The 24,447-nt window shown below is 46.2% G+C and overlaps 2 protein-coding genes across 2 annotated transcripts in view; one reads left to right on the top strand and one right to left on the bottom strand.

Annotated features, from left to right (window-relative positions):
• POLR2B (RNA polymerase II subunit B) overlaps window positions 1-1,041 on the bottom strand; it is a 50,381-nt gene extending 49,340 nt beyond the window's left edge. The window contains exon 1 of the mRNA XM_004706294.2: window positions 945-1,041. Coding sequence (XP_004706351.1) covers window positions 945-963 — 19 coding nt within the window. The 5' untranslated portion in view covers window positions 964-1,041. The remainder of the gene's footprint in view (window positions 1-944) is intronic.
• Window positions 1,042-1,718: 677 nt separating this feature from the next.
• Window positions 1,719-13,789, top strand: NOA1 (nitric oxide associated 1). Its single transcript, XM_004706346.2, has 7 exons — window positions 1,719-2,853; window positions 4,063-4,227; window positions 6,600-6,805; window positions 9,176-9,307; window positions 10,469-10,585; window positions 12,330-12,447; window positions 13,463-13,789. Exons 1-7 carry the CDS (start codon window positions 1,719-1,721, stop codon window positions 13,669-13,671), a joined length of 2,082 nt encoding a protein of 693 aa, XP_004706403.1. The 3' UTR covers window positions 13,672-13,789.
• Window positions 13,790-24,447: the final 10,658 nt, after the last annotated feature.

The raw sequence follows: 24,447 nt of genomic DNA on the forward strand, positions 1-24,447 counted from the left end.
TGTTCCTCAACTACAAAGAATTAAAAGTCACTAACAAATGGGTGGCAGAGTTTCTAAGAGAAGGAAGACATTTGATAGTACCTTGACAACACTTGATAGTACCTTGACAACACTTTTGTGAAGGAAAGTGGAGCCATAATACAGACTCATGGATTCAATTAACAAAGATATATTGTCTACATGCCCCAGGCATTGAAATATCAGCATCAGGGGCACTGTCACTTGATTCAGAGATAGACAAGGTTAAGGAAATTCAGGGAAAGATCAAGGTGACAAGGGAACTGGGACATGTTGTGGGAAGAGTAAGCTGAAAAGCAATCTTTTTTTTTTTTTTTTGAAAAGCAATCTTTAAAGACAATGTGCTTGGACTTAAATACAGCATGGAAAAGGCCACACTAGGTCAACTTCTTCCCCCTAGTCTTCCTACAATGCCTCTCATAGCGGCCTCATAGGGTAAGGGTAGAACAGCCCCTGTGGGTTCCCGAGGCCATCAATCTTTTCTGAGTCCGAACTGCCTCAATGAACAAGTGGATTTGTTAGTTTTAGTACAATGCCTGACATATGCGTGATGCTAGTAAATTGAACTAGTCAGCAATCAACTAGCTGTGGTCTTCAGGGAAATTAAAGAAAGGTGTCTTGTTTCAGATCAACTCAAGACAGTGACGTCTTGTAGATCTGTTCGTTTTGGCAATGCGGGGAGGAAATCTCACAATAACAGGATGGAAAAATAGAGTGAGAACAAGTCACTTGATGAGAAACACTAAGCCACGTTCCTTGCACCCTCCACCTCCCGTAATCCCGGCTTGGGTCTAGGCCTGGCGAATGATGGGACCCGACTGGGGACACTTGAACGGGGGGTCGGCCACAAACCCTCAATCCGCTCAGCTCCACAAATTTCTCCCCAAACTAGGGCGCCATGCGGTGAGACACGAGTGGTCGCCTACCTTCGTCTGCGTCATACATATTGGCAAGTGGCTCGGAAGCTTCTTAAGCCTTAAAATTACTGAGACAGAAACGCGCGCAGCCAACACCACCGCACAGTAGAGACCGGAAACGAACCAAAGTAACTTCCGTCTCCGGCGTTCCCAGAATACTGCGCGGCTCACGCCGAAGGCCGCCCACAAAGCAGCCGCGTCAGAACTGCGCTTGCGCGGGTGAGAGAGCAAGGGTTAGGTTTACAGATGCGCAAATCGAGAGGCTGCTGCTAGGACAGCTCCTGTTGTGTACGTGTAGCTTGCGAGTCGAGTTCAGCGAGGGCTGAATTTTGATATTTTTACCTGAGTAAAAAAAAATCCAAGAAGTCATTTTTTAAAATAACATTTTATTAACAAAAGGCTTTAGTTGCCGTCGTGTGTTTGTGACACTCGCTTTATTTTCCGCACTTGAGGAGACCAAAAAATCATTCCATTTTAAACGCGTGATTAAAAGCCAGGTGTGACAGCTGTGGCGCTTGAAAGTAAAACTCAAAGTATTCACTAGGCTCATGTGCCGGGTGTCACGATTTAGGGCCCCCGGGCGTCTGCTGTACCTTTAAGGGAGTTCACGTTTCCACAACTCTACTCCTCGCGAGAATTTAACACATTAGACGCGTGGGGAGGAGCCAAAGTGACAACTCCCAGGCAGCCCCGGGCTTTCGACTGCCGCTTGCTGCGCGCCTCGATCACGAGTGCGCGGGCGCACATGTGGCTCCGCCCCTTTGCCGCTGGCCCGCGTTCCCCATGCTGCCCGCGCGCCACGCACGCGGGTTGCTGTCCTTGTTGCGGGCGTCCGCTCCCTCCGTGAGGCGCCATGGCCTCCGAGAGGCTCTGCTGCAGAGCAGATGCGCTGCCGCTTTCTTCCAGCGCCGCCCGGGCCTGGAACGCGGGCTTTCTCACGCCCCAGGGGAGACTGGGGGCTGCGAAGGAAGTGCTCTTCCGGAGGAGCGTTTTGTGTTCCCCGAGTACGTCCCGGAGCCGGAGCCCTGGCCCACCGTCGAAAGCGAGCTGCAGCAGGCACGGCAGCGGCAGGAGGATGAGGAGCGACGGAAGCAGCAACTGCGAGAGAAGCAGAAGCTGCGGGCCAGCCGCCGCGTGCACTCGGTATCGGGACACCCGGACCCGACGGTGCCGCGCAGCGGCGTGAACTGCTCGGGCTGCGGGGCGGAGCTGCACTGCCAGGACCCCGGCGTGCCAGGCTACCTGCCCAGCGAGAAGTTCCGCAGCGCCGCGGCGGAGGCCGACGGCGGGCTGGCGCGAACCGTGTGCCAACGCTGCTGGCTGCTGGTGCACCACCGGCGCGCCCTGCGCGTGCAAGTGAGCCGCGAGGAGTACCAGGAGCTGGTGAGCTCGGCGCTGCGCCGCCCAGGGCCCTCCCTGGTGCTCTACATGGTGGACTTGCTCGACCTGCCCGAAGCCCTGCTACCCGACCTGCCTGCGCTGGTGGGCCGCAAACAACTGATCGTGCTGGGTAACAAGGTGGACCTGCTGCCCCAGGACGCACCAGGCTACCGGCGGCGGATCCGGGAGCGGCTATGGAAGGACTGCCTCCGCGCCGGGCTCCGGCCACTTCCCAGGCATCAGGGACCCTCGGACCCTGACGAAGCTGGCCCCGGGGACGGGAAGGAGACTTTCAGTCGGCCACCTGAGCGGGGCCCTGTACTCAGAGACGTGCGGCTAATAAGCGCCAAGACCGGCTACGGAGTCGAAGAGTTGATCACCGCGCTTCAGCGCTCCTGGCGCTACCGCGGCGACGTCTACCTGGTGGGCGCCACCAACTCCGGCAAGTCTACTCTCTTTAACACGCTCCTGGAATCCGACTACTGCATCGCCAAGGGCGCGGAGGCCATCGACAGGGCCACCATCTCCCCCTGGCCAGGTGATCCATCGGGGGTAGGGGGCCTCTTGGGATTCGAAGAGGTGGACACTTCGCGGTGGCCGCGACCCCGGGCACCTAGTACACTGCTCTGTCACGTCCACCAGAGGGTGCCTGGAGCCTTCCCTTTAAAAATCCCCCACCAACTTTGGTCACACTTTGCCATTTCAAGGTCAGCCTAGAGAAAACGCACTCACTGCCATGGAGGGGACTCCAACTCTGGATGACACAATAGAACAGCCCCTGCCGGTTTCCTGGACTGTAGGTTTTTACGGGAATAGAAAGCCTCATCTTTCTCCCGTGGAGTGGCTCGTGTGTTCGAACTGCTGACCTTCCAGTTAGCAGTCCAGCTTGTAACCCACTAACACCACCACCACCCCCAGGCTTCCATAGCGATACTGAATGGAAACATGTATGCAGCATTTCTAGGTGCCGGTCATTGATCTAGGCAGTGGAGCTACACCAGGGAATAAAGTCAAGTTCCTGCTCACTGGGAACTTTTCTCGAGCTTGTCGGGAAAGTCTTTCATTTGACTGTGAACCTCCACCTGGCTCCAACCCCACTCTCCATCACACTCCTCACATCTAGTCTATTCCTTAAAGGTTTCACATCGGAATAAACTCACTAATGCAGTGTAGTATGAAATGCTGCTTTTGTGGCTTTAAGCCATCTCTAAATGGAAAATGAGCCCTTCACTGGCCGTTAGGGAGCCTTAGTGGTACCGTGGGTGGGGCTGTCAGCTGCTAACCAAAAGGTCAACAGTTCAAATCCACCTCCACACTCCAGAGAAAGATGAGTCTGTTCCCTTCAGAAACCCTACCTACATCGGGTGGCTACGAGTCGGAATCCCCTCCATGGCTCTGGGTGGGTTTGGTTTGGTTTGGTTTTTGGTTAAATCATTTGTGAGTACTAACAGACCTGGTGGTTTCTCTGAAAGTTAAACTCTGGCACTTTTTTTTTTCTTGTGCATGGGGTGAATTACAGAGGAAAGTGCATGGTGAACATGCAGGAAATCACATCCTGTGCCTGTTTTTTCCATTTGTCAAATGGGAATGATTTATAGAGGGTTGTCAGAAGATGGTGAGATTAATCAGCACCCAACACCGTGTAGCTTCTCAAAAACTTTAGTAGCCCCCTGGGCCCCTTTCTGGTTGGTTGGCTGGTTTTTGTATAGTGTCTATAAAGATATAATTAGTTTCTTTGGTATTTCAGGTACTACATTAAACCTTCTGAAGTTTCCTATTTGCAACCCAACTCCCTATAGAATGTTTAAAAGGCACAAGAGACTTAAAAATGATGCCAGGATTGCTGAAGAAGATCTTCCTGAGCAAGAACAAACTGAACTTACCCTACTGAAAAAGCATGGTTATGTAGTCGGTAAGTTTCTTTCATAGGAAACGTGTTGGTTCTATGCTGCAGTTCTTGGTGAGTAACCTGAAACACAGCTACGTGGGGCTAGCCAGTTTGTGTGGCCAGCAGAGGGTCCCTGCAGAGGCAAGGCTACATTTGGAAACCTACAGGTCAGTATGCTGGGAATCTGAGACCATGGGGACTTGGAGGCATCTAGAAAAGAAAGCATGTGGCAGCAGCCCCCCTAGCCATGATCGGCAGTAGAAGCGTTTCCTCAGTGTACACCCCATCCCTTCAGACCATTCCAGGCGATGATGTTGGTGACTCCCAAGTAGCCGCTCTTTTTGCATCCCTTATCCTTCCCCTGATAGCTCTTTCCAGCCCTCTGTATCGAACACTTTGGATTCCAGCCCTAGCCCCGCACTTAGCCAGTCACACACTTGATCCTTGCAATAATCTAGCTCCCACTACTTTGTGAGGGGTCGGGGAGAATCAGACATAGCCTCATCTACATATACACAGCCTCGAGAACAGAACTGCGCTTGATGATTTCCAACGCTCACCTTTCTCCCAGGGAGCGGCTGCTTGTTTCGAAAGCATGATCCAGTGTGCCACCAGGGCTCCTCTGTGAGTCAGAATTGACTTGATGACAGTGAGTTTGGTTTTGGGGTATACAGTAACTTTCTTGAGGCAAACAGCCGCAATGCCAGCTACCCCTCCCCCAGAAGAAAGCACTACAAAGGACAGCAGTGAGGCTACAGCTCAGGGAGAGGAGCGGGTCTGCTCAGAACATGGGAGAAAACTAGGGGGAGAAAGTCCTAGCCCACCAAGCCCCGGGGACAGTATTCCTGCTCGGAGCAGCCAATGCACAGAGAGGACTGTAGGACCGGCCCCACAATGAAACGCAGTGTCCCCTGACTGATCCATAGTGGTATGGGGACAACACTAGGGACATAGTGCGGGAATTGTACTCGGTCTGCCACACACATACTCAGGGCGAAACAGTACAACACAGGAGTAAGGGAAGTAAAGCAATGAAGTCCCCAAGGAATCCCAAAAATAGTCTTCCAGGGCAGTGTGCTTGGCACCTCATCAGACTCATTGGAAAACATTCATAGAGGTCAGCAAACAGACCCGGAACTATTTATAGGCTTTTTCTTTTCATGTCTATCTATATAAGATAGGCAGGATAAACAATCCCAAGGAGAAAACAATGGGACCAACAGTTACAGGGGGGGAGGGGGGGGCGGGGTTTGGCCAGGCCAACACCCAGGGACAAATCGAGGATAAATAATAAATAGGACATAGAATGGCTGAACACTTTGTTGTAATAACCTGGCATTCTGTGATGCTCACCTTCCCTACACGATCACTGGAGACAAAATGGGTACATAAGCAAATGTAGTGAAAAAAGCTATATTAAAAGATAAAGTGAGGTCTTAAAGGCTTGAAAATTAACAAGCTGCCATCTAGGTGGGAAGCACACCAGCCTGTGTGAACATGAGGTGTTGACAGGATCAGGTAACTGGCATCAGAAGACCCAAAACAAACAGCCATTTCGATGTGAATGAGGGGGGTCGGAATGGAAACCCAAAACCCATCTGTAGATCATTGTACATCCCCTCACAGAGGGTCTCAGAGAAAGGAAAAGCCAGCCAGGGTGCAGTATAGCACCAGTGAAATATACAACATTCCTCTGGTTCGTGTTTCCTACCCATCACACTATGATGATTCCAGTTCTACCTTAAAAATCTTGCTATACCAGAGCATGTACACTGGTACAGATAAGAGCTCTCAACACAGAATCTGGGACAGATAAACGCCATAGGAACAATAATGGGAGTAAACATACCATGAGGGCAGGGGGAAGGTGTGGGGGAGAAAAGGGGAATGGACTACAATGATCGACATATAACTACCACCCCACCCAGGGTGACAAACAACAAACATGGTGAAAGACGGCAGACAGTGTAAGATGTGAAAATAATTTATCAAGGGTTAGTAAGGGTGGGAGGGAGGGGAAAAATGAGCTGATACCAAGGGCTCAAGTAAAAAAATGTTTTGAAATGGATGATGGCAATATATGTACAAATGTGCTTGACAATGCATGTATGGATTGTTATAAGAGGTGTAGAGCTCCCAATAAAAAGATTTTTCTAAAAAAAACTGCCCCATTAAAAAGTGAGCTGATAACAAGGGCTCAAGTAGAAAGAAAATGCTTTGAAAATGATGGCAGCATATGTACAAATGTGCTTGACACAATGGATGGATGAATGGATTGTGCTAAGAGATGCAAGAGCCCCCAATAAAAGTTTTTAATTAAAAAAAACAAAAACCTGTCCCATCTGGAGTCAAAAGCTGTAAAGGAATGTTAACAATGTGACTATAATTTATTCTAGGAAGAGTTGGGAGGACCTTCCTACGTTCAGAAAAGCAGAAGGATGAAGCTGCCTTTGAGTTTGATGCAGATTCACTTGCCTTTGACATGGAAAATGAGCCTGTTCTGGTGTTAGGCACAGACACCAAACGTGAGGCATTGACCCCCGAAGAAGTGGAAAATGCCCACTGGTTTTATGACACCCCTGGAATTGTGAAGGAAAACTGTGTACGTATCTGGTTTCTTTTGTAAAACACTCATAGCAAATACTGTCTTTAATTGGCAGGAAACAGGAAAGAAGGTCTGTGTTCTTTTGACTCATGGCTAATGGCAGTTCAGGGATGACTTAGTTCTGTATTCCACTTCCTTAGTAGCCAATGGCAGCCTCTGTGTATTATCACTTAGGGGTGTTACCTTAGGGAGATAATGCTGATTATTAGACATTTGGGGTTGTAAGAAACCTTAAGCATTACTGCAGTCCAACTACCCATTCATGTTAGGATTCTATAAAAGATCCACCAAGAGGTCATCCAACTTGAACCTAATTAAGGCGAGACTTCCCCTCCCATCAGCTGAAGCAGCATCACGTCCCCTCCGGAGGTGACGCAATTGGTCTCTAAGTTTGGGTTAAACTGAGCAGTCCCTCTGTCACTGGCACCTGTTGTTTCTCATAGCTGTGCGGAAGCAATGTAATAATCATTTCCTTGGCTAGACCCTGTCCATCTCTTCCTCACCCTCTCCATTTGCTCTTCCACCCAGACACTGCTGACCACTTAACAGGGCTGACCCACGGCCCAGATTCCTTGTCTCCACCTGAGAGCTGGGATCCAGGATAGCCATCATCCCAGAATGCTCAGCTACTTTGTCCCTAAAGTGTGACACTAAGATTGAGTTTCTTCCGTAAAGGCCCTCAGACAAGTATCATTTAGAATAGGATTAAGTGCATCTGTTTTGCTCTTGTTTACCTTTTTGATCTACATGCAGAATCAAACAGTTTTGATTTTCACCTTGTTAAGATCAATTGCTCCTACTCTCACATACTCATTGAATCACATTACTTTTTATTCTTGCTGTTTTCTTTGTCAAATTCTTCACTGAGGCTTGTCTGCCTCAAGGACACAGCCCTGCAACACACAGCCCATTAGCCTGTGCCTTTGAATCTGGCCCCCGGCTGTTTCTGAATCTGGCCCCGGCTGTTTCTGACTCATCTAATGATCCCCAAGGGGAGAAACAGACAGCGGTGGTTTCTTGGGTACTTTTCCTTCCTTAATCTTCTTGGGATCACTTAGAATTTCATTCTCAGAATTCTCTCCTAGCTTGTCACACAGTCATGGTGGGTCAGCTCATTCGTCTCACCCTCCCAGAATATTTGTCAGGTGGTCTAGGTGGCACAGATAGTTACACAGCTCAGTAGCAGTCAGTACTTGCCAGAAGGTTGGCTATTTAAACCCACCCAAATGCACCGTGTAAGAAAACGAGCCTAGCAATCCGCCTCCGGAAGGTCACAGCCTTGAGAGCCCGCTCCACAGAGCAGTTCTGTTCTGCACTCACACAGTCGCCCCGGGACAGCTGCCCAGCCTGTCTGCCCGGAACTAAGCTGTTGGTGCTGAAGACGTTTTACATCTACAAACTGGAGACCCTCTCATTCTGCTGAAGATCTCAAAAAATATTTGGCAAATTCTTACGTTTCTGATTTCTTTCACAAAATGTTACTGATGTAACTTCGATCTCCGACCTAATTGGATCTGAAAGGGAAGGGAATAATCAAGTTGATGAATGTAAGGAGTGAGACCTTAATTAGCAAGCAGTCCAGTTACACTAAGGTGGAAAGACTGGGCACAGTCTCGGTCCTTCCACGACTTACACCTGAGGAAGGGCAAGGTAATTTAAGGCGGGGACTTTCCAGAGTGATCAGCAAAGTCTCCCTTCCCATGTCAAAAGCATGTGAAAACCCTGCTGCTTTACTGCAAGTCAGAAAAAAGGCTGCTCTTCTTGACCCTCCTAAGGAGCAGTAGTTTCTGGCCTGAGGTTAAGAGAATATGCTCCCTCGGGTCCCAGGGGCTACTATGCGAGCATGTAATACAAAATGCTCATCACTGCAAGGCTCTGGTAACAAGCTGGCAAGGTCTCTTTCTGGATTCTAGGTGCCTTCAAATATTCAGCAAAGAAATGAAAAAGTTTTGAACCCTTGGCTTTAAGTGTGAAGAGTTTCCACACAGCCCCAGGGCAAAGGAAACTCAGCAAGTGTATGATCCTGCAAGATTTAAGGAATTGAAATCTAGTTATAAAACATGATTAGAGAAGGTTAAAAATTTGGATAAAGGAGCCTTTTTGGTCCTTTTTATCTGAGGTCCTAAAACTTGCATTTCACAAGAAATTTCTTGGGTGAGCACCGAGAGGAAGTGCAGCCATCAGTAACCTGAGATCCATTTTGACAAGAAATCATACATAGATTTTATGTAGAACAGATTCTGACGCTTGGTTTAGTGTTTATTGTTTAAGACCAGGAATATTAACTTTTCACAGTCATAAATAAACCATAGTACATTGTATCTTTATTAAAAGTGATCCTCTAAAATTCTGGTATTTGCTTCACAGATTTTAAATCTTCTGACAGAAGAAGAAGTAAATGCTGTTTTGCCAACAAAAGCTATTGTTCCAAGAACTTTCCTGCTTAAACCAGGATTCGTTCTGTTTTTGGGTGCCATAGCCCGCATAGATTTCCTGCAGGTAAGGAACATAAAGAGACTAAATAGTGGACTCACAAGCATTCCAGGGGAAGAGTCCAGGAATATCTTCTGTGAGCCGCACTCACTGCCACTGAGCCTTAGAGGCCCTGTGAGTTGGAATCGCCTTGATAGCAGTGACTTATGCCCAAGTAAGCCAGAGTTTCCAATGCAGCCCTGCAGGACAGGTAGAACTGCCTGTGAGTTTCCAATACTGTGATTCTGCATGGGAGTAAAAAGCCCTGTCTTTCTCCCTCAGACCAAATGGTAGTTTCAAACTGCCAGCCTTGCAGTTAACAGCCCAATGCATAACCACTATGCCACCAGGGCTCCATATTAATGTGACAAGAACAGCAAAATATTGATAATTAGATGATAGCTAGGTGGGATTTGATATACTTTTCTTGTTTTCTTTTTCAAAATGTTGCAAATTTTCCATTTAAAACACACAGATTTTCCTGTCAGCAAACGTAGAAGGAAAACACAAGTGCCTTCTCCCACCCCACACCAAGGGAGTAGGCCTTTAAAACTGTATCTTCAGTGGGATGTTGAGTGCCCAAGAGCTTGGTATTTAAGACAGGATAATAGCGTCCCTTCCCTGTGGTGGTGGCTCATGTGGAAATCCTAGGTCAAATAAGTAAATACAAGGTAGGTGTACATATTAGTAAGTTCTAGACCTTTCTGCATCATGGTATGCATTAAACAGGTTTGTTTTTGTGTTTGGCATTTACAGAGTGTTGCCAGGGATATAGGAGCTCTGGGGAATTTTTCCCTGTTTTACCACAGTGGTGAGGGAAAAGGAAATGAAAAATGGGTGTGTCTAGCAATACTAAATGCAGCTTACAGGCCATTGCAATAGCGCATCTCTAGGATTGTATATTCATACGTCACTGAAAGTCTTGAACCCTTATAGTCACTAAAGCTTACAGAAGACCCAGTGCCACACAGCTGAAGAGAACAGTATTTTCTCATGGTTTCTCATAGTAGAAGTACTGTGCTGCGGTTTTCTAAAACAACGTAAGCAAAACTGTGGAAGCAGTTGTCGTTTTCCAGCATTTGCGGAAATACACCGTCTCCATAAAGTGCCTTTTTCAGCTCTGGTTTTGGTCATAGGTTGTAACGCTAATATGCAGGTTTGGCATGATTTTATTATTTCTTTCTCGAGGGAAATCGGTCGGCTTGGTTTACAGTTGTGGCTTCCAGCTTCCTTCGTGTGCACATCACTTCCCTGGACAGGGCAGATGCTGTGTATCAGAAGCATGCCGGTCATTCCTTACTGCAGGTAAGGTGGCCCACCAGGGTGCTGCGGTAGAGCTGAAGGGTCGGTGTGAGTTGGCATCAGCTGGCTCAGTGGCATTGGGTTTGGTTTTCTGGTTGGCTGGGTTCTTTTCCTGTGGTGGTGCTTCAGTCAGCAGGTATCGTGATTATCCCACGGTCCCACACGGATCTTGCGGACAGAGCGGTCTTTGGGCTATGACAGCCCGTTCCTCTCTCACCTGTAAAAGGAAGTGGGCTTTATAAAGAAAGAGGAATTGATTTGCCCTGGTCGTAGACTAGCTACAGAACTCTGCCTTCTAGACTGTACTGCCCCAAACAGTAGCCCTTAACAGCTGGCTTTTCACATTCAAATACATCAGTTAAAATTAAATTGTTGTAACTTTATTTTAAACTTTTTATTGTGATTCGGGTGAAAGTTGACAAAGCAAATTGAATTTTCATTAAACAAGTCATAAGCAGCATTTTGCTTTATGACATTAATTGATTGCCAGTGCCCACAATGTAACAGTACTCTTCGGACTTCCTCTGCTTGCCGTTTATATTCGCCCTTCTTTCCTGTCCTCTCCTGCCCCTAGGCTTTCTCCCCGGGCAGACGCTGCCCTTTTACTCTCCTGTGGTTAATTGTTCAAGGAATGCGCACCTCCTGGGTGTTCCTGTTCACCCTAAAGGCCTGTCTTTCATTTGGCTGGAAATTGAGCCCCTGGGATGAGTTCAGTTCCAGATACGCAGTGTGTCTTAAGTCTGGGGAGTAAAATTCAGCTCCTTAACCACACTGGCCACATTTCAATCAAGCCATCCCTGTGGAAAGTTCCACTGGACAGTGCTGCTGCGGTGGGGTCTTGTGAAGATCGGTGGCATCGAGTGTGGGTACAGGCCAGAGCTGCTGCTGAGTGTCCTACCGTGCACACTGACAGCAGCTGCCGCACAAGCCGTTTGACCCAAGATGAGAAAACCTGGCTCTTTCTAAAGTACCGCCAGTCACATTGTTCGTTTTGACCTTTTCTCTCTCCTACTTGTAATTCTTTGGGAGTTCTGCATCCCTCAGGGAAGTCTAAGCTCCAGTTCCTGAGCTCATCATCCCTTGTCCACATTGGAGTCTGTGGATGTGCCTACCCCTCGGCCCGGAGTAACGTCCACCCATTACCCCATACTGCCCAGATAGGACCACTTCACTTCTCAACTCAGGAGGGGCTCATTACTCCCTCCACCACACACACCACAGTTAATGAACACGGGCGACTACATTATCACACCCAGTTCTTTCTCATTCCTAGAAATACCTGTACACGTGGAGTCCTCCCCTGTACTTGTACCATTGACTTCTCCTGAGGTGGAAACTCATCTTCGTGGAAGGACATTGTCTTAAATGCCCCACACTACTCTTGGTCATAAAATCCTATAGAGGGCTATAAAAACTGTAAACTAGTCAATGTGTTTCTGCTCTCAAATGGGGAGTTACCTCCCTAGGCCTGCCCACCTGTGGACCTTGGCCCTGGGACCTGTAGTTTTCATCGCAGGTGCTGAGTTCCCATGCTGTACCCTTGACCCTGGAAGTAACTGGGGATTTTTTTTTTCTTTTTTTAAATAAATCATTTTATTGGGAGCTCTTACAACCTCTGATAACAATCCATACATACATCCATTGTATCAAGCACATTTGTACATTTGTTGCCATCATCTTTTAATATTAGCATTAACAAAGGAGTTTTCTTTGAACTTCAAGCATCTCCATTTTATTTCATTGGAAGGTCCCAATGGGTGGGGAAGAGCGGATGGCAGCATTTCCTCCTCTTGTTGCTGAAGACATTATGCTAGAAGGACAATCGGACTCTGAAGCAGTGGCTGACATCAAGTTTTCCTCCGCCGGTAAGTTTGCAGCAGACCAGGTTTTAAAGTTGAACGAAGTAGCCTTAGCGATTTAGACCATGGAGCTTCAAAAAGTCTGTGGGGAAATTCTATCTTCTTTTTATTCCATCTCGGTGAACAATCTGAAGCCCCGTAGTGTAATTTGATAGAAATGTATGGGGTTTTTTGTTTTGGGTTTTTTATTTTAGTTATTCATTTTCAAGCATTTTATTGGGGGTTCGTACAACTTTTATCACAATCCATACATACAGCCATTATATCAAGCACATTTGTACATTTGTTGACATCATCATTCTCAAAACATTTTCTTTCTACTTGAGCCTTCGATATCAGCTCCTCATTTTTCCCCTCCCCTACTCTCCTTCACGAACCCTTGATAATTTATAAATTATTATTATTTTGTCATGTCTTACACTGTCCGACATCTCCCTTCTCCCACTTTTCTGTTCTCGGTCCCTCAGGGAGGAGGTTATATGTAGCTCCTTGTGATCGGTTCCCCTTTCTACCCCACCCTCCCCTTACCCTCCTGGTATCACTACTCTCGTTACTGGTCCTGAGGGGGAAATGTATGATATCCACTGAGTATTTTAAGGACTACATAGGAGTATATTCAAAAAAAAAAAAAAGGAGTATATTCATAGAATGCAGGCTGTGTTAAAAATAAATTTGTGATAGGTAAATCTGTAGGGATAGTAAGTGGATGAATGGTGTGGCAGAGGAGGTTGAGGGGAAGTGGGGAGCTCATATGGAGTACAAGAACGAAGAAAAGGTTCTAAAACTGATTGTGGTGATGGGTGTACAACTCTCCTTGATGTGATTGGACTATTGTATGATATGTGAATTAATGCCGGTCAAACTTGAAATGATAATAAATCTGCCTGCTCCGATGTAATCTTAAAAAGAGATTGCGTGAGAGAGCACTGGGCCTCCTTTGCGCCCCATCTAGAGCTTCAGTTGGGGTTTTTAATCCACTGCTTGCTCACCCCACTTTATGTTCTCTTGCGTGCCGGCGTAGGTTGGGTCGCAGTGACACCTTGCTCTGGTGAGAGACTGCATCTCCGAGGCCACACTCCCCAAGGAACGGCTCTGACGGTGCGACCCCCCCTCTTGCCACACATCGTGAACATCAAAGGGAAGCGCATCAGGAAAAGCATGGCGTACAAAACCAAGAAGCCGCCCGCCCTGGTGTGCAATGTGAAGAAGAAAAAACAGAAGGGTGCATGAGGCTGACGTTCTCATGCCGAGCACCGGCCGATACTGAGCGTACGAAACGGTCCCTGTTGGATTGCATTCATTGTAGCCATAATAAAGCCCCCCTCCCAGTGGTTTTGAGAGAACTTAACAGATGGCCTCTTTAAACTTCTCAGACGGTGTCTATTTGTAACATATTGAGCTTATAGATAGACCTTTTTTGTAGTGTGCGTGTCCCTAATTAGAAAACAAGTGGCCTGCTCTATTTCTCTCTACTTTTTTTTTTCTTTTTTTTTTTTTTTTTGAGACCAGTTGTAGATTTTTCCTCTTTGGAGTCTCCAGTTGGGAGGGTAGTTTAGCAGTTGACATTTGAGGGCGGTGGGATGGCCAAAAAGCAACTTCGTCAAACGACATGAGCTGAAATACAGTGAGTCGGGCCGTGTCCTACGTGTTCCACGTCGCCATCCAGAGGCCGCACTGGGGGAGCACTCGTGGCCCCATCAGCTAAGGCAAGGGCGGTTGCTCAACCTGCTGTCCCAGCACGTGGGGTCGGCGGAAAACAAACACCTTCTGTTTTAAAGAAGGAGCATAAAAGGGGAGGAAGGGTGCCAATTCACAACGTTCATTGACCAATGGTGAATAGCCACGTGGCCACATCCAGCCACAAGGTTATTGGGCAATGTAGAAAAAAGGGGAACCTCTGGGTTTTACTAAAACAAAGGGGAGAGTGATGTTGGAAAACAATTCGAAAACCAAGAGGGCAAGAAAGAAGGAAATGAATTGGAAATAATGGTGGCAATAATTGCACAATCATGTTTGATTTAACTGAACTATGGATTGTTGAGCTCCCAATAAAACGGGGGAAAAAGAAAACCCAAGTTAGCTGGTGCTGCTTTAGCAGAAACACCACAAGGAGGTGGTGCTCTTTCAAACGGGCTTATTGTACCTGCCCTGGAAGCTGGGATTCAAAGGTCACGTGCCTACCCTAGCCGAAGGCTTTCCCCATTCAGCACCAGCTGCTTGTCTCCTTTCAGTATCTGGGCCCATCCGTGATACCCACCTTATCTTAAAATTTCTTAAAAAGCTTCCATAAAAGAGAGTTCGCGTTCTATCTTTCCTGCAATTGTGAAAGCTCTTTAACCTTTATATTGCCATTGCCTGTTAGACTTTATAAAGTGCCCTCGTGATGCAGCGGGTTAGGAGTTGAGCTGCTCCTGCAGGTGAGCCTTTTGAACCCAGCAGCTGCTCTATGGCAGAAAAAAAAAATGCTTTCTACTCCCACAAAGGTTTACAGTCTCGCAAAGCCACGGGGCAGCTCCCCGTTGTGTTTAAGGGTCACTATGAATTGGAATCGACTCGATGGCAATTGAGTTAGGTTTGGGTTTGGTTCCATCTCAGTTAACATTTACTATAAACCTGCGAATCAGCAGTAAGTTCAAGTCCTGAATACGAATGAAAATAAATGCACTCATCTATGAACTACCTGTGACGTTCAGGTTCGGCCCAAGGTTATCCTCTGCCAACTTTTAGGTGATCCCGTGGGAAACCACAAGGGGGCTTCGTAAAGCTTGTGGAAGTACTCCATTATCCTTGAGCTCTGTCGTCCCCCCCCCCCTATATTTCACACTTTCCTGCCTTCTAACACTGTTCTTGATGACTTAGAATAAAGGTAAACATTTTTGAAATGCAGCATGTCATAACTAGATAACAGTGCTAAGCCTTTCAGAGTGGGTACTACAGGTATTTTGGGAATAATTATTTTGTCTATAAAACGGGGACCCCTGGGACCCAGCAACTGCCTCTCCCCCCCCCCACTCCATTCATCTCACTGCTCTGGAGTCCGTCTGACTCGTATCAACCCCATAGGACAGACTAGGACTGCCCCTGTGGGTTTCCCAGACTAGCCCCATCTTCCCCCCCCAGGAGTGGCCAGTGGTTTGGGGCGGCTGACCTTGTGATGTGCAGTCCAACTTGTACCCCACTACCCAACTTAGGACGCAAACAATACACTCAACATTTCCAATTGTAGCTCTGGAGGGTGGTAGAAACGCCCTCTTTCATATTGAAGCAACAGGAAGTTGTTTCTAGTGATTTTGTGCAGAATGAAACAGCACTAAGTTTACAAGTAGAAGGTGTGGCGTTCTATTGTCTGCTAGGGACGAGTTCATTCGAAGAGAATGGGAGTCTGAGAGGCTGCAGACAAAGCCGCTGACTTTTGCATCCTGAACACTGACACTGTCCGTACCTTGACAATTTAGGAGGAGATATTTTAAAAGGCAGACCATTCCCTCTGCTTCTCTTCTCTCCAGGCGTTGAAGCCTCCTGACTGGCAAGGATTCCGTTTTTAAATGTTCAGATTTCACCTTCTTGGCTGTTTTTCACCACGAAATTGCAACTGTGTGTGTGTTTCATAAAGTTTGGTTCAAACTTCCCTAAAACTGCCCCATGGCACCCTTCTAGGAGTTTCGAATGGTTCTGCTTAAAAATTTCCATTTCCTCGGTTCTGTAAATCTCTTTGGATCTTGGTCTTCTCGTCTGAGAAATAGGGAGCTACACTATTTCATGCTGAAGGATTTCCTGTTCTATTCTTTTATGACGCTCACTAAAGCAGGCAGGAGAGAGACCTCGAGAAGGGTGTTTACAACGACTCAGAGACATTCTGTGCCTAGACAGAGTTAAGACCTCTGCTATACACTATCTGCTGTAACTTCATGTTCTTCCAAACCAGTGGTTCTCAACCTTCCTAATGCATGTTGTGGTGACCCCCAACCATAACATTAATTTTGTTGCTACTTCATAACTAATTTTGCTACTGTTAAGAATCGGGTAGACCCCTGTGAAAGGGTCATTTGACCCCCAAAGGGGTCGCGACCCACAGGTTGAGAACTGCTGTTCCAAACAAATGGCAGCCCCAGGTTACTGCCTCCTAGCCCGGTGCCCAGTAGCGTTTCAGAAAGCGCTGTTGTTTTGGTTTCTGAGCAGTTTGTTGATACCAGTTTATTGATCCACTTATCTGAGTGTGGAGCCCTCCGTTGAATCAGTATTCACACTGAGATCAAGTACAGGACTTAGTGCGCCCTCTAGTGACAACACGGCAGGACTCCCCCATCACGTCTACAGAACCTAGAGGTTTTGGGAAACTAAGGACGTTAGATTGAGCTCTGAAAGGTCAGCAGTTCAAAACCACCAGCTGCACTCAGGAGATAGGAGTTGAAGGTGCAGAAACTTGCAGGGGCAGCTCTAGTGTGCTCTCACAGAGTCCCTGTGAGTAGGAACGACCCAATGGCAGTGAGTTTGTTTTTAGTGGGTTCAACTACAAAACTAAACTTCCTGAGACTGACTCTTCACGGAATTAGAAAGCTCTTTCTCCCGAGGAGAGGCTAATGGTTTCAAACTGCTGACCATATGGCGAACAGTCCAACTCTTAACCACACCACCAGGGCGAAGCAAGTCGGTACTAGACTGTGTACTAGGCTATGCAGCCTTGTGGTGGTAAGCATGTCACTTCTGTATTCCAAACCCCCAAAGGCAGCAAAGCAGGTACCATCGAAGGGCTTTGACTCCTTTATGTAACATGGGGCTGGAAGGGCCTTGGGTTTTGGTTTTGGTTTTAAGTTACACTTAGCAGTAGCCTCCCCTTTCCCACCTCCTTCAGATTTATGAGACACTGAAGCTGTATGTTCCAGCTCCGTGCATGGCAGCCTTTCCTGTGGGTGCCCCAGTGGCTCACTTTGTCGCCCTTGCCTGCGACACTCACTTCCCGTGCCAGCAGACAAGTAAGTGGACTACAGAGGAAAACCTGAATGCGTCACTCGGACACTTCCTGCACAGTGGAGACCAAGCCTCGTGTCTGCAGATGTCTCAGGGATCCCCAAGTGGCAGCCACACAGAGCCATGACCGCTTCTCGCCAGCAGGGCTTCTGATCACTGACCCTCAGGACCCCAGCCCCACCCCCACTCCGCTCCACGCAGCAGTTGAATCATTTCCATCCTTTCTCGCACTGTTCTGCTTGCCTCCTCCCTGGAGTGGGGGTGAGGCACCGGGGTGTGTGTGACTGTTTCCTTTCTGTTGTCAAAGAGTAATGCTTAAAATGAAACACATCGAGCCCAATAGACAGCACCTCTGCCTGCCCTTAAAGTCTCTCCGCAGGGGCCCGGAAATGGCTGCATTCAAGAACGTCCTGTCCCAGAGGAATGAAGCCTCACCTTCTCTGTACAAGTCAAAGAGCTGCTTTATTCTCTTCCAACTAATAGCTACCGCGTTTTCCGGACGTGACTACTCCTAAGAAAAGCGCCACACTTCAAACTCAGCTGCTTATTCGATGCCACTCAGAGCAACCGGAGAGGACAGGGGAGAACTGCCCCTGTGCGTTTCTGAGACTCTAACTGTTTACCGGGACGGGAAAGCAGCCCTGTCCTTCTCTCACAGAGCGGCTGGTGGTTTTGAGGTGGTGACCTTGCAGATGGCAGCCAACACGTAACCCTGAAACCACCAGGGTTCCCTAAGAATAGCTACACTGAAGGCTTGAAGGTAAATAAGCAGCCATCTAGCTCAGAAGCAACAAAGCCCACATGGAAGAAGCACACCAGCCTGTGCGATCACGAGGTGTCGAAGGATCAGGTATCAGGCATCATCAGAACAAAAATCATATCATTGTGAATGAGGGGGAGGGAGTGCAGAGTGGAGACCCAAAGCCCATCTGTAGGCAATTGGACATCCTCTTATGGAAGGGCCTCAGGGAGGAGATGAGCCAGTCAGTGTACAGTGCAGCAACAATGAAACACAACTTTCCTCTAGTTCCTTAATGCTTCCTCCTCTCTCCCCCCCCTCCCACTATCATGATCCCAATTCTACCCTACAAGTCTGGCTGGACCAGAGGATGTACACTGGTACAGATAGGAACTGGAAACACAGGCAATCCAGGGCAGATGATCCTTTCTTTTTTTTTTTCAGATGATCCTTTCAAGACCAGTGGTGTGAGTGGCGATAACAGGAGGGTGGAGCGAAGGTGGGGTGGGAAGGGGGAACCGATTACAAGGATCTACATGTGACCTCCTCCCTAGGGGACGGACAACAGAAAAGTGGATGAAGGGAGACGTCGGACGGTGCAAGATATGACAAAATAATTTGTAAATTATCAAGGGTTCATGAGGGGGGGGAGTGAGGAGGGAGGGGAAAAATGAGCTGATGCCAGGAGCTTAACTGGAGAGCAAATGTTTTGAGAATGATGAGGGCAATGAGTGTACAAATGTGGTTTACACAATTGATGTATGTATGGATTGTGATAAGAGTTGTATGAGCCCCTAATAAAATGATTATTTTTAAAAAGAATACACTGTCCTCAAAACGTCACACCCGCACCACTTATGTCCCCCAGGTTCCTGTTTTTGAAAAGCAGCCTTTTGGGTCAGGTCGTTCTCTGCATTTCCATTCTGGAGCGTCAGGGTGGGAGAAGAGTTCATTTGGTACTGATGATCTCATGCTTGCTCACAGACATGTTCGGTGCCTCTGACCAGTCGCTGTGATAAAGCTGAGAAAAATAAGGCCACACAAAACAAGCCCCCAAAAGACATACAGACACCTGTCAGGTGATTCTGAAAACAGAAGCCCACCAGGATTCTTTGTGCCCTTTCAGTGGGGCCCTGAGACACAGTAGACTTGTAATGAAAGAGATGGGAGAAAGACGGAACCTCGCCTCTCCTCAAGAGTCCTCCCCTGTCCTATAGGGTGGACAGCAACTCATAGTCCGAGAGAGCAGGCACGGGACTTTGCCCCAGAATCATGCAGTGAAGTAACAGAGCTATGAATCCAACCCGAGCCGCTAGCTGCAACCCCATCATGTGATCTTTATAACCCAGGACGATCGGCTTTCGTTTTTTTTTTGCTGTACAGTTCCATAATCCGGATGTAGAGCCGTTTGCCAGTATTTGTGTTTTAAGTACCGCCATCCTGCTCCGGGTGCTACAGCTCTTCACACGGCTAAGGCGAGGGGGGCGTTTCGACCTTAGAACAGAATCCCACCAGCAGCAGAGCAGACAGGACACCTTGAGGACCTTCAAAGTGATGACTCACTGGCTGGAGTGTCAGGCTCTTTTGAAAATGACATAAGATCAAAGGACAGCAGAAAGATGAGATAGGACCCTGGGAGGGGGGACGGGGTGTGTGTGGTGTTTATGTTGATGAGGGAGGAGGAGAATGGTAACAACTCAAAGAATGTGATCCTCAGCAGCACTGGATTGTACACATAGAAGCAGGTGAAATGGCACATATTTCCCTGGGTATATTCTTTCTTTTTTTTTAATTATTGGGGGCTCTTATAACAATCCATACATCCATGTATCAAGCACATCTGTACATGTTGCCATTATCATTTCCAAAACATTTTCTTCCTACTTGAGCCCTTGGTATCAACTCCTCTTTGTTTCCCTCCCTCCCTCACCCTCCACCCTCATGGACCCCTGATAAATGATAAATTATTATTTTCATAACTTACACCGTCCACTGTCTCCCTTTGCATATGTTTCCATTGTTCATCGCAGGGGGGGGGATAATACATCAATCAGTGTAATTGGTTCCCCATTTCTCCCCTTGCTCCCCTCACCCTCATGGTATTACTACTCCATTATTGTTCCTGAGGGATTGATCTGTCCTGGATTCCGTGTGTTGAGAACTTGTATCTGTACCAGTGTACATGCTCCGGTCTAGCCAGATTTGTAAGGTAAACCTGAGGTCATGATAGTCAGGGGGAGGAAGCATTAAAGAACTACAGGAATGTTGTGTGTTCTTACAGTGCTATGCGGCACCCTGACTGACTCATTCCTTCCCGTGACCCTTCTGTGAGGTAATGTCCAATTGTCTACAGATGAAGTTTGGGTTTCCTCTCCGACCCTATCATTTGCATCAATATATTTGTTTGTTTTAGGTCTTCTGATGCCTGGTACCAGATCCCATTGACATCTCATGATCACACAGGCTGGTGTGCTTCTTCCACGTGGGCTTTGTTGCTATTCAGCTAGATGGCCGCTTATGTATCTTCAACCCTTTAAGAACCCAGATGCTATATCTTTTGATAGCCAGGCACCATCAGCTTTCTTCACCACATTTGTTTATACACCCTTTTTGACCAGCGATCTTGTCCGGAAGATGAGCATCAAAGAATGCCAAGTTATTAAAATAAAGTGTTCTTGCATTGAGGGAGTACTTGAGTAGGGACCTAATGCCCATCTGATACCTTAATATTTAGCGTTTAAATATATGTACATAGATCTACAGTCCTATTCCTTTCCTCTGGGTATAATCTTAACAATAACAAACTTTTTTTTCCTTGATTGAATTATTTTTATTTTTTAATGGTTTTATCAGCATATACTTCGCATATCATACAATTTAATCATTCAGTTGTGTTAAGATTTGTGCAACTGTGACCACAGCCCATTTCAGAACATTTTCTTCATGGTTCATAGTGAATGTTTTCATGAAAGCAGTTTTGCTCAAACCACATTTTTTGTGATGGCCAATTTAAGAGAACAGTGTGTGGTTGTGAAATTTTGTTTCCTGCTCAGGAAAAATGTCACAGAAACTGTTGTGATGTTGAACACAGCTTACAAGGACAGCGCTATGGGAAAAACTTGTGTACGAGTGGTTTTGTTGTTTCAAAAAAGGTGAAATGTCGATTGATGACAAACAAGCTTCAGGACATCCACCAACTTCCTTAACATACCAAAATGACAACTCATAATGCAAAACTGGAGTTTGTTCCACCAGGTCAGACTGTTGATAAAACTTTCTATTTAGAGGTTCTGAAAAGAATGCACAACAGTGTTCAACAAAAACGCCTGACTTGTGGCTGACAAGGGACTGGTTTTGCACCTTGACAATGCACCTACTCATGCAGCCCTCTCAGTGCGCCAGATTTGGGCAAAAAACAGCATGCCTCTCTTGCCCCTTGCACTTTACCCACCTGACCTCGCTCCATGTGACTTCTTTTTGTTTCCTCGAATGAAGAGGGACATGACAGGACAGCAGTTTGACTAGGTAGAAGAGGTGAAGAAAAAAATGAGGGAGGTGCTGTCAGCCATCCAAACAGATGAGTTTGAAAAATGTTTCCAAGAATAGAATCCCAGATTTGAGAAATGTATTCAGTGTAATGGGGAGTACTTTGAAGGTGATAAAGATGTTTTGTTAAAAAAAAAAAAATTAAGTACATAGCTTTGAAAACACTTCCGGTTTTAGGGGGGATACTCCCTCATATACATATTGTGAAACAGTTTCCTTGGAAACTCTGTTAAGGATCACTTCATTCTCTTCTGGGCCTCCTTTGAATTTTACCATATACAATTAGACCCTGAGCATATTTCTCAGCGCTAGGCACTAGCCTGTAAATGTCTGCTCTGCTGTCCCCTCCCTGACTCTCTCCTGCTATCTGCCCAGACCTAACGGCAGTACCAGCGTGATTTGCATTCCATTTTACTGTCTCAGATGACTTTAATCCACTGTGCTTTCAGGACCAGCTGGGAGTCTCACATCGCTAGTGCGCTTGCCAAGTACCACGGACAGATCACAGCATGTGTGGAGATCCTGGTCCACAGTTCTGAAGAAAACAGTTAAGGATGCACTGGAAATTTGGGAAGCAAACGTCCGAAGCCTTACACCACTAACCTGTCATGAAGAAAGAGGTGCTTAGTTTTCGTTCCAGCCCCACGAGTGAGAATGAGAAGAACTGCCGGTCACTCTACTCACAAAGCAGACAACTTCGAAATCCAGATGTTTATTTTGGTCCTGAATTTGCTTAAATGGCCCTGCCTTTTCGATTTGTATAGCTGTCATCTTACTAACTTTCCTAAAAAGGGGTTGTCTATTTAAGAACTTTTTTTAGATTTTATTCTGTTGATGTTGCTGAGAATACACACAGTAAAACATAAGCCAATTCAATCATTTCACATGTACAATTTGGTGGCATTGATGGTGTGCTTTGAATATGTGACTGTTGTCACTCTCATTGTCTCACTCATTAGCATAAACTCACTGTCCTTGAGGTCAGGGTTATTTTTGGTTTATATATTGTTTGTGTGTGTTTTAAAAGCTATCTCAGGCCAGTCGTTTCAGAGGTTCAGATTCTGAAAGTCTGGAGCCCACGAGGATTTAAAATTTTGCTCTGCATTTTCCTATTTTGATCAGGCTTCCTCTGTGGAATCCTTGTATGAACTGTTCGGTAATGGCAGTAGGGCACCATGCAGTCCTTCGGATTTCATAGCAAAGGAGGCAGTTGTTTGGAGAAACAACCAATCACATCAATTAAAGGCTTTCAATCATCACTATTTTCTTCCTCGGGATTTATATTGGTTTAACAAGACTTACCCTTTTCCTGTCTTTGACTTTAAATACTCAACAGGGAGACAAATGAGAGGAATGGGAATTGCTTTTCATTAAGATGCCAGACAAGAGTTATTTGATTGAAGTGCTAGCTAAAGAAAATAGCTCTTTCCACTGGATAAATGTGCTATTATGCAAATCTAATTTTAAGATATGCACTGAAATTTTCAACATGGGAACTTGGACAAGAGTCTGTTCTACAAAGGAGACTAATGCATAATAAACAGTACCATTTCCCCCAAAAAAAATTCACTCTGGGGAATCTCTCCTACCTATAATAATCCTTTTGTCAATTGAAAATGCCTTTCCCGGAGGGAGGGGAAAAATGAGGACCTAATGTCGGGGGTTTAAATGGAGAGAAAATGTTTTGAGAAATGATGTACAAATACGCTTTACACAATTGATGTGTGTATGGATTGGGATAACAGTTGTATGAGCCCCTAATAAAATGTTTAAAAAAAAAAAAAGAAAATGCCTTTCCCCCCCCATTAACTAGATTTGAGGGCATGACTCCATGTGTGTCTATATTGATTGCAGAATAACAGAGCACCCCAAGACTTAGTGACTTTACACAAGCATTTGTTTGCTCACACTCCTGGATTGGCAAGTTAGTCTGGCAGCTTGGTGGTTCTTCTATTCTGGGAATACACATCAGTGCAGACGGTCCAGAGCTTGTGCAGGATGACGTCACTCCACACCAGGAGCCTCGGCTGGGGTGGCTACAAGAGCTAAGGAACTTAGACAACCTCACTCCATGTGGCTGCTCTCCTGGTAGGGTCAATTGATCTTGTATATAAAGCTCTTTCTTATACACATATGAGTGTCTATGAATTTGTCTCTCTAGTCTACCCAGAAGAACACAGTCTACAATCAACTTGGACTCTTATACACTGCTGGTGGGGTTGTAAAATGGCATGACCTCTACAGATAACAGAATGACGCTTCCTCAGAAACCTAGAACTAGAAATTCCTTATGACCCAGCAATCCCACTCCCAGGAATATAGCCAAGAAATAAAAGAACAGTGAGATGAATTAACATATTCATTGCTATGTTCATCATTACAGTGTTCACAATTTTTTTAAAAGATGCAATAGCCTAATTGTTCATAAATACATGAGTGGATAAATAAATGGTGGTCCATACATACAATAGAATACTAGGCACAAGAGGGTTTGATTAGAAGTTTAAAGTGTTGACTACAAAGTTTTTATGTGAAAAATATTTAAAAATAATTTTATTGATCTGAAATTAACATGATCAAGGTCGATGAATTGCACATACAGAAATTGTTGAATTGCTGTATATTCTGTGTATACTTTCAACAACAAAAATTTTATGTCTAGAAAGATCACTAAAAATACAGAAAAGTAGATTTAGTATTTAGGTAGCAGATGGACATTGGGCCTTCACTCAAGTACTCCCTCAATGCAAGAA

This window comes from Echinops telfairi, unplaced genomic scaffold, assembly GCF_000313985.2.
Source record: "Echinops telfairi isolate 266 unplaced genomic scaffold, ASM31398v2 ScPeMD7_7468;HRSCAF=8506_0, whole genome shotgun sequence".
In the NCBI taxonomy this organism is placed as follows: Eukaryota; Metazoa; Chordata; class Mammalia; order Afrosoricida; family Tenrecidae; genus Echinops; species Echinops telfairi.

Excerpts from the sequence above, each read along its gene's own strand:
- NOA1 (XM_004706346.2), top strand. The coding sequence starts at position 1,719 with ATGCTGCCCGCGCGCCACGCACGCGGGTTGCTGTCCTTGTTGCGGGCG. Across the intron at positions 2,854-4,062 it reads CACCATCTCCCCCTGGCCAG|GTACTACATTAAACCTTCTG; the intron begins GTGATCCATCGG and ends TTGGTATTTCAG. Across the intron at positions 9,308-10,468 it reads CCCGCATAGATTTCCTGCAG|GGAAATCGGTCGGCTTGGTT; the intron begins GTAAGGAACATA and ends TTCTTTCTCGAG.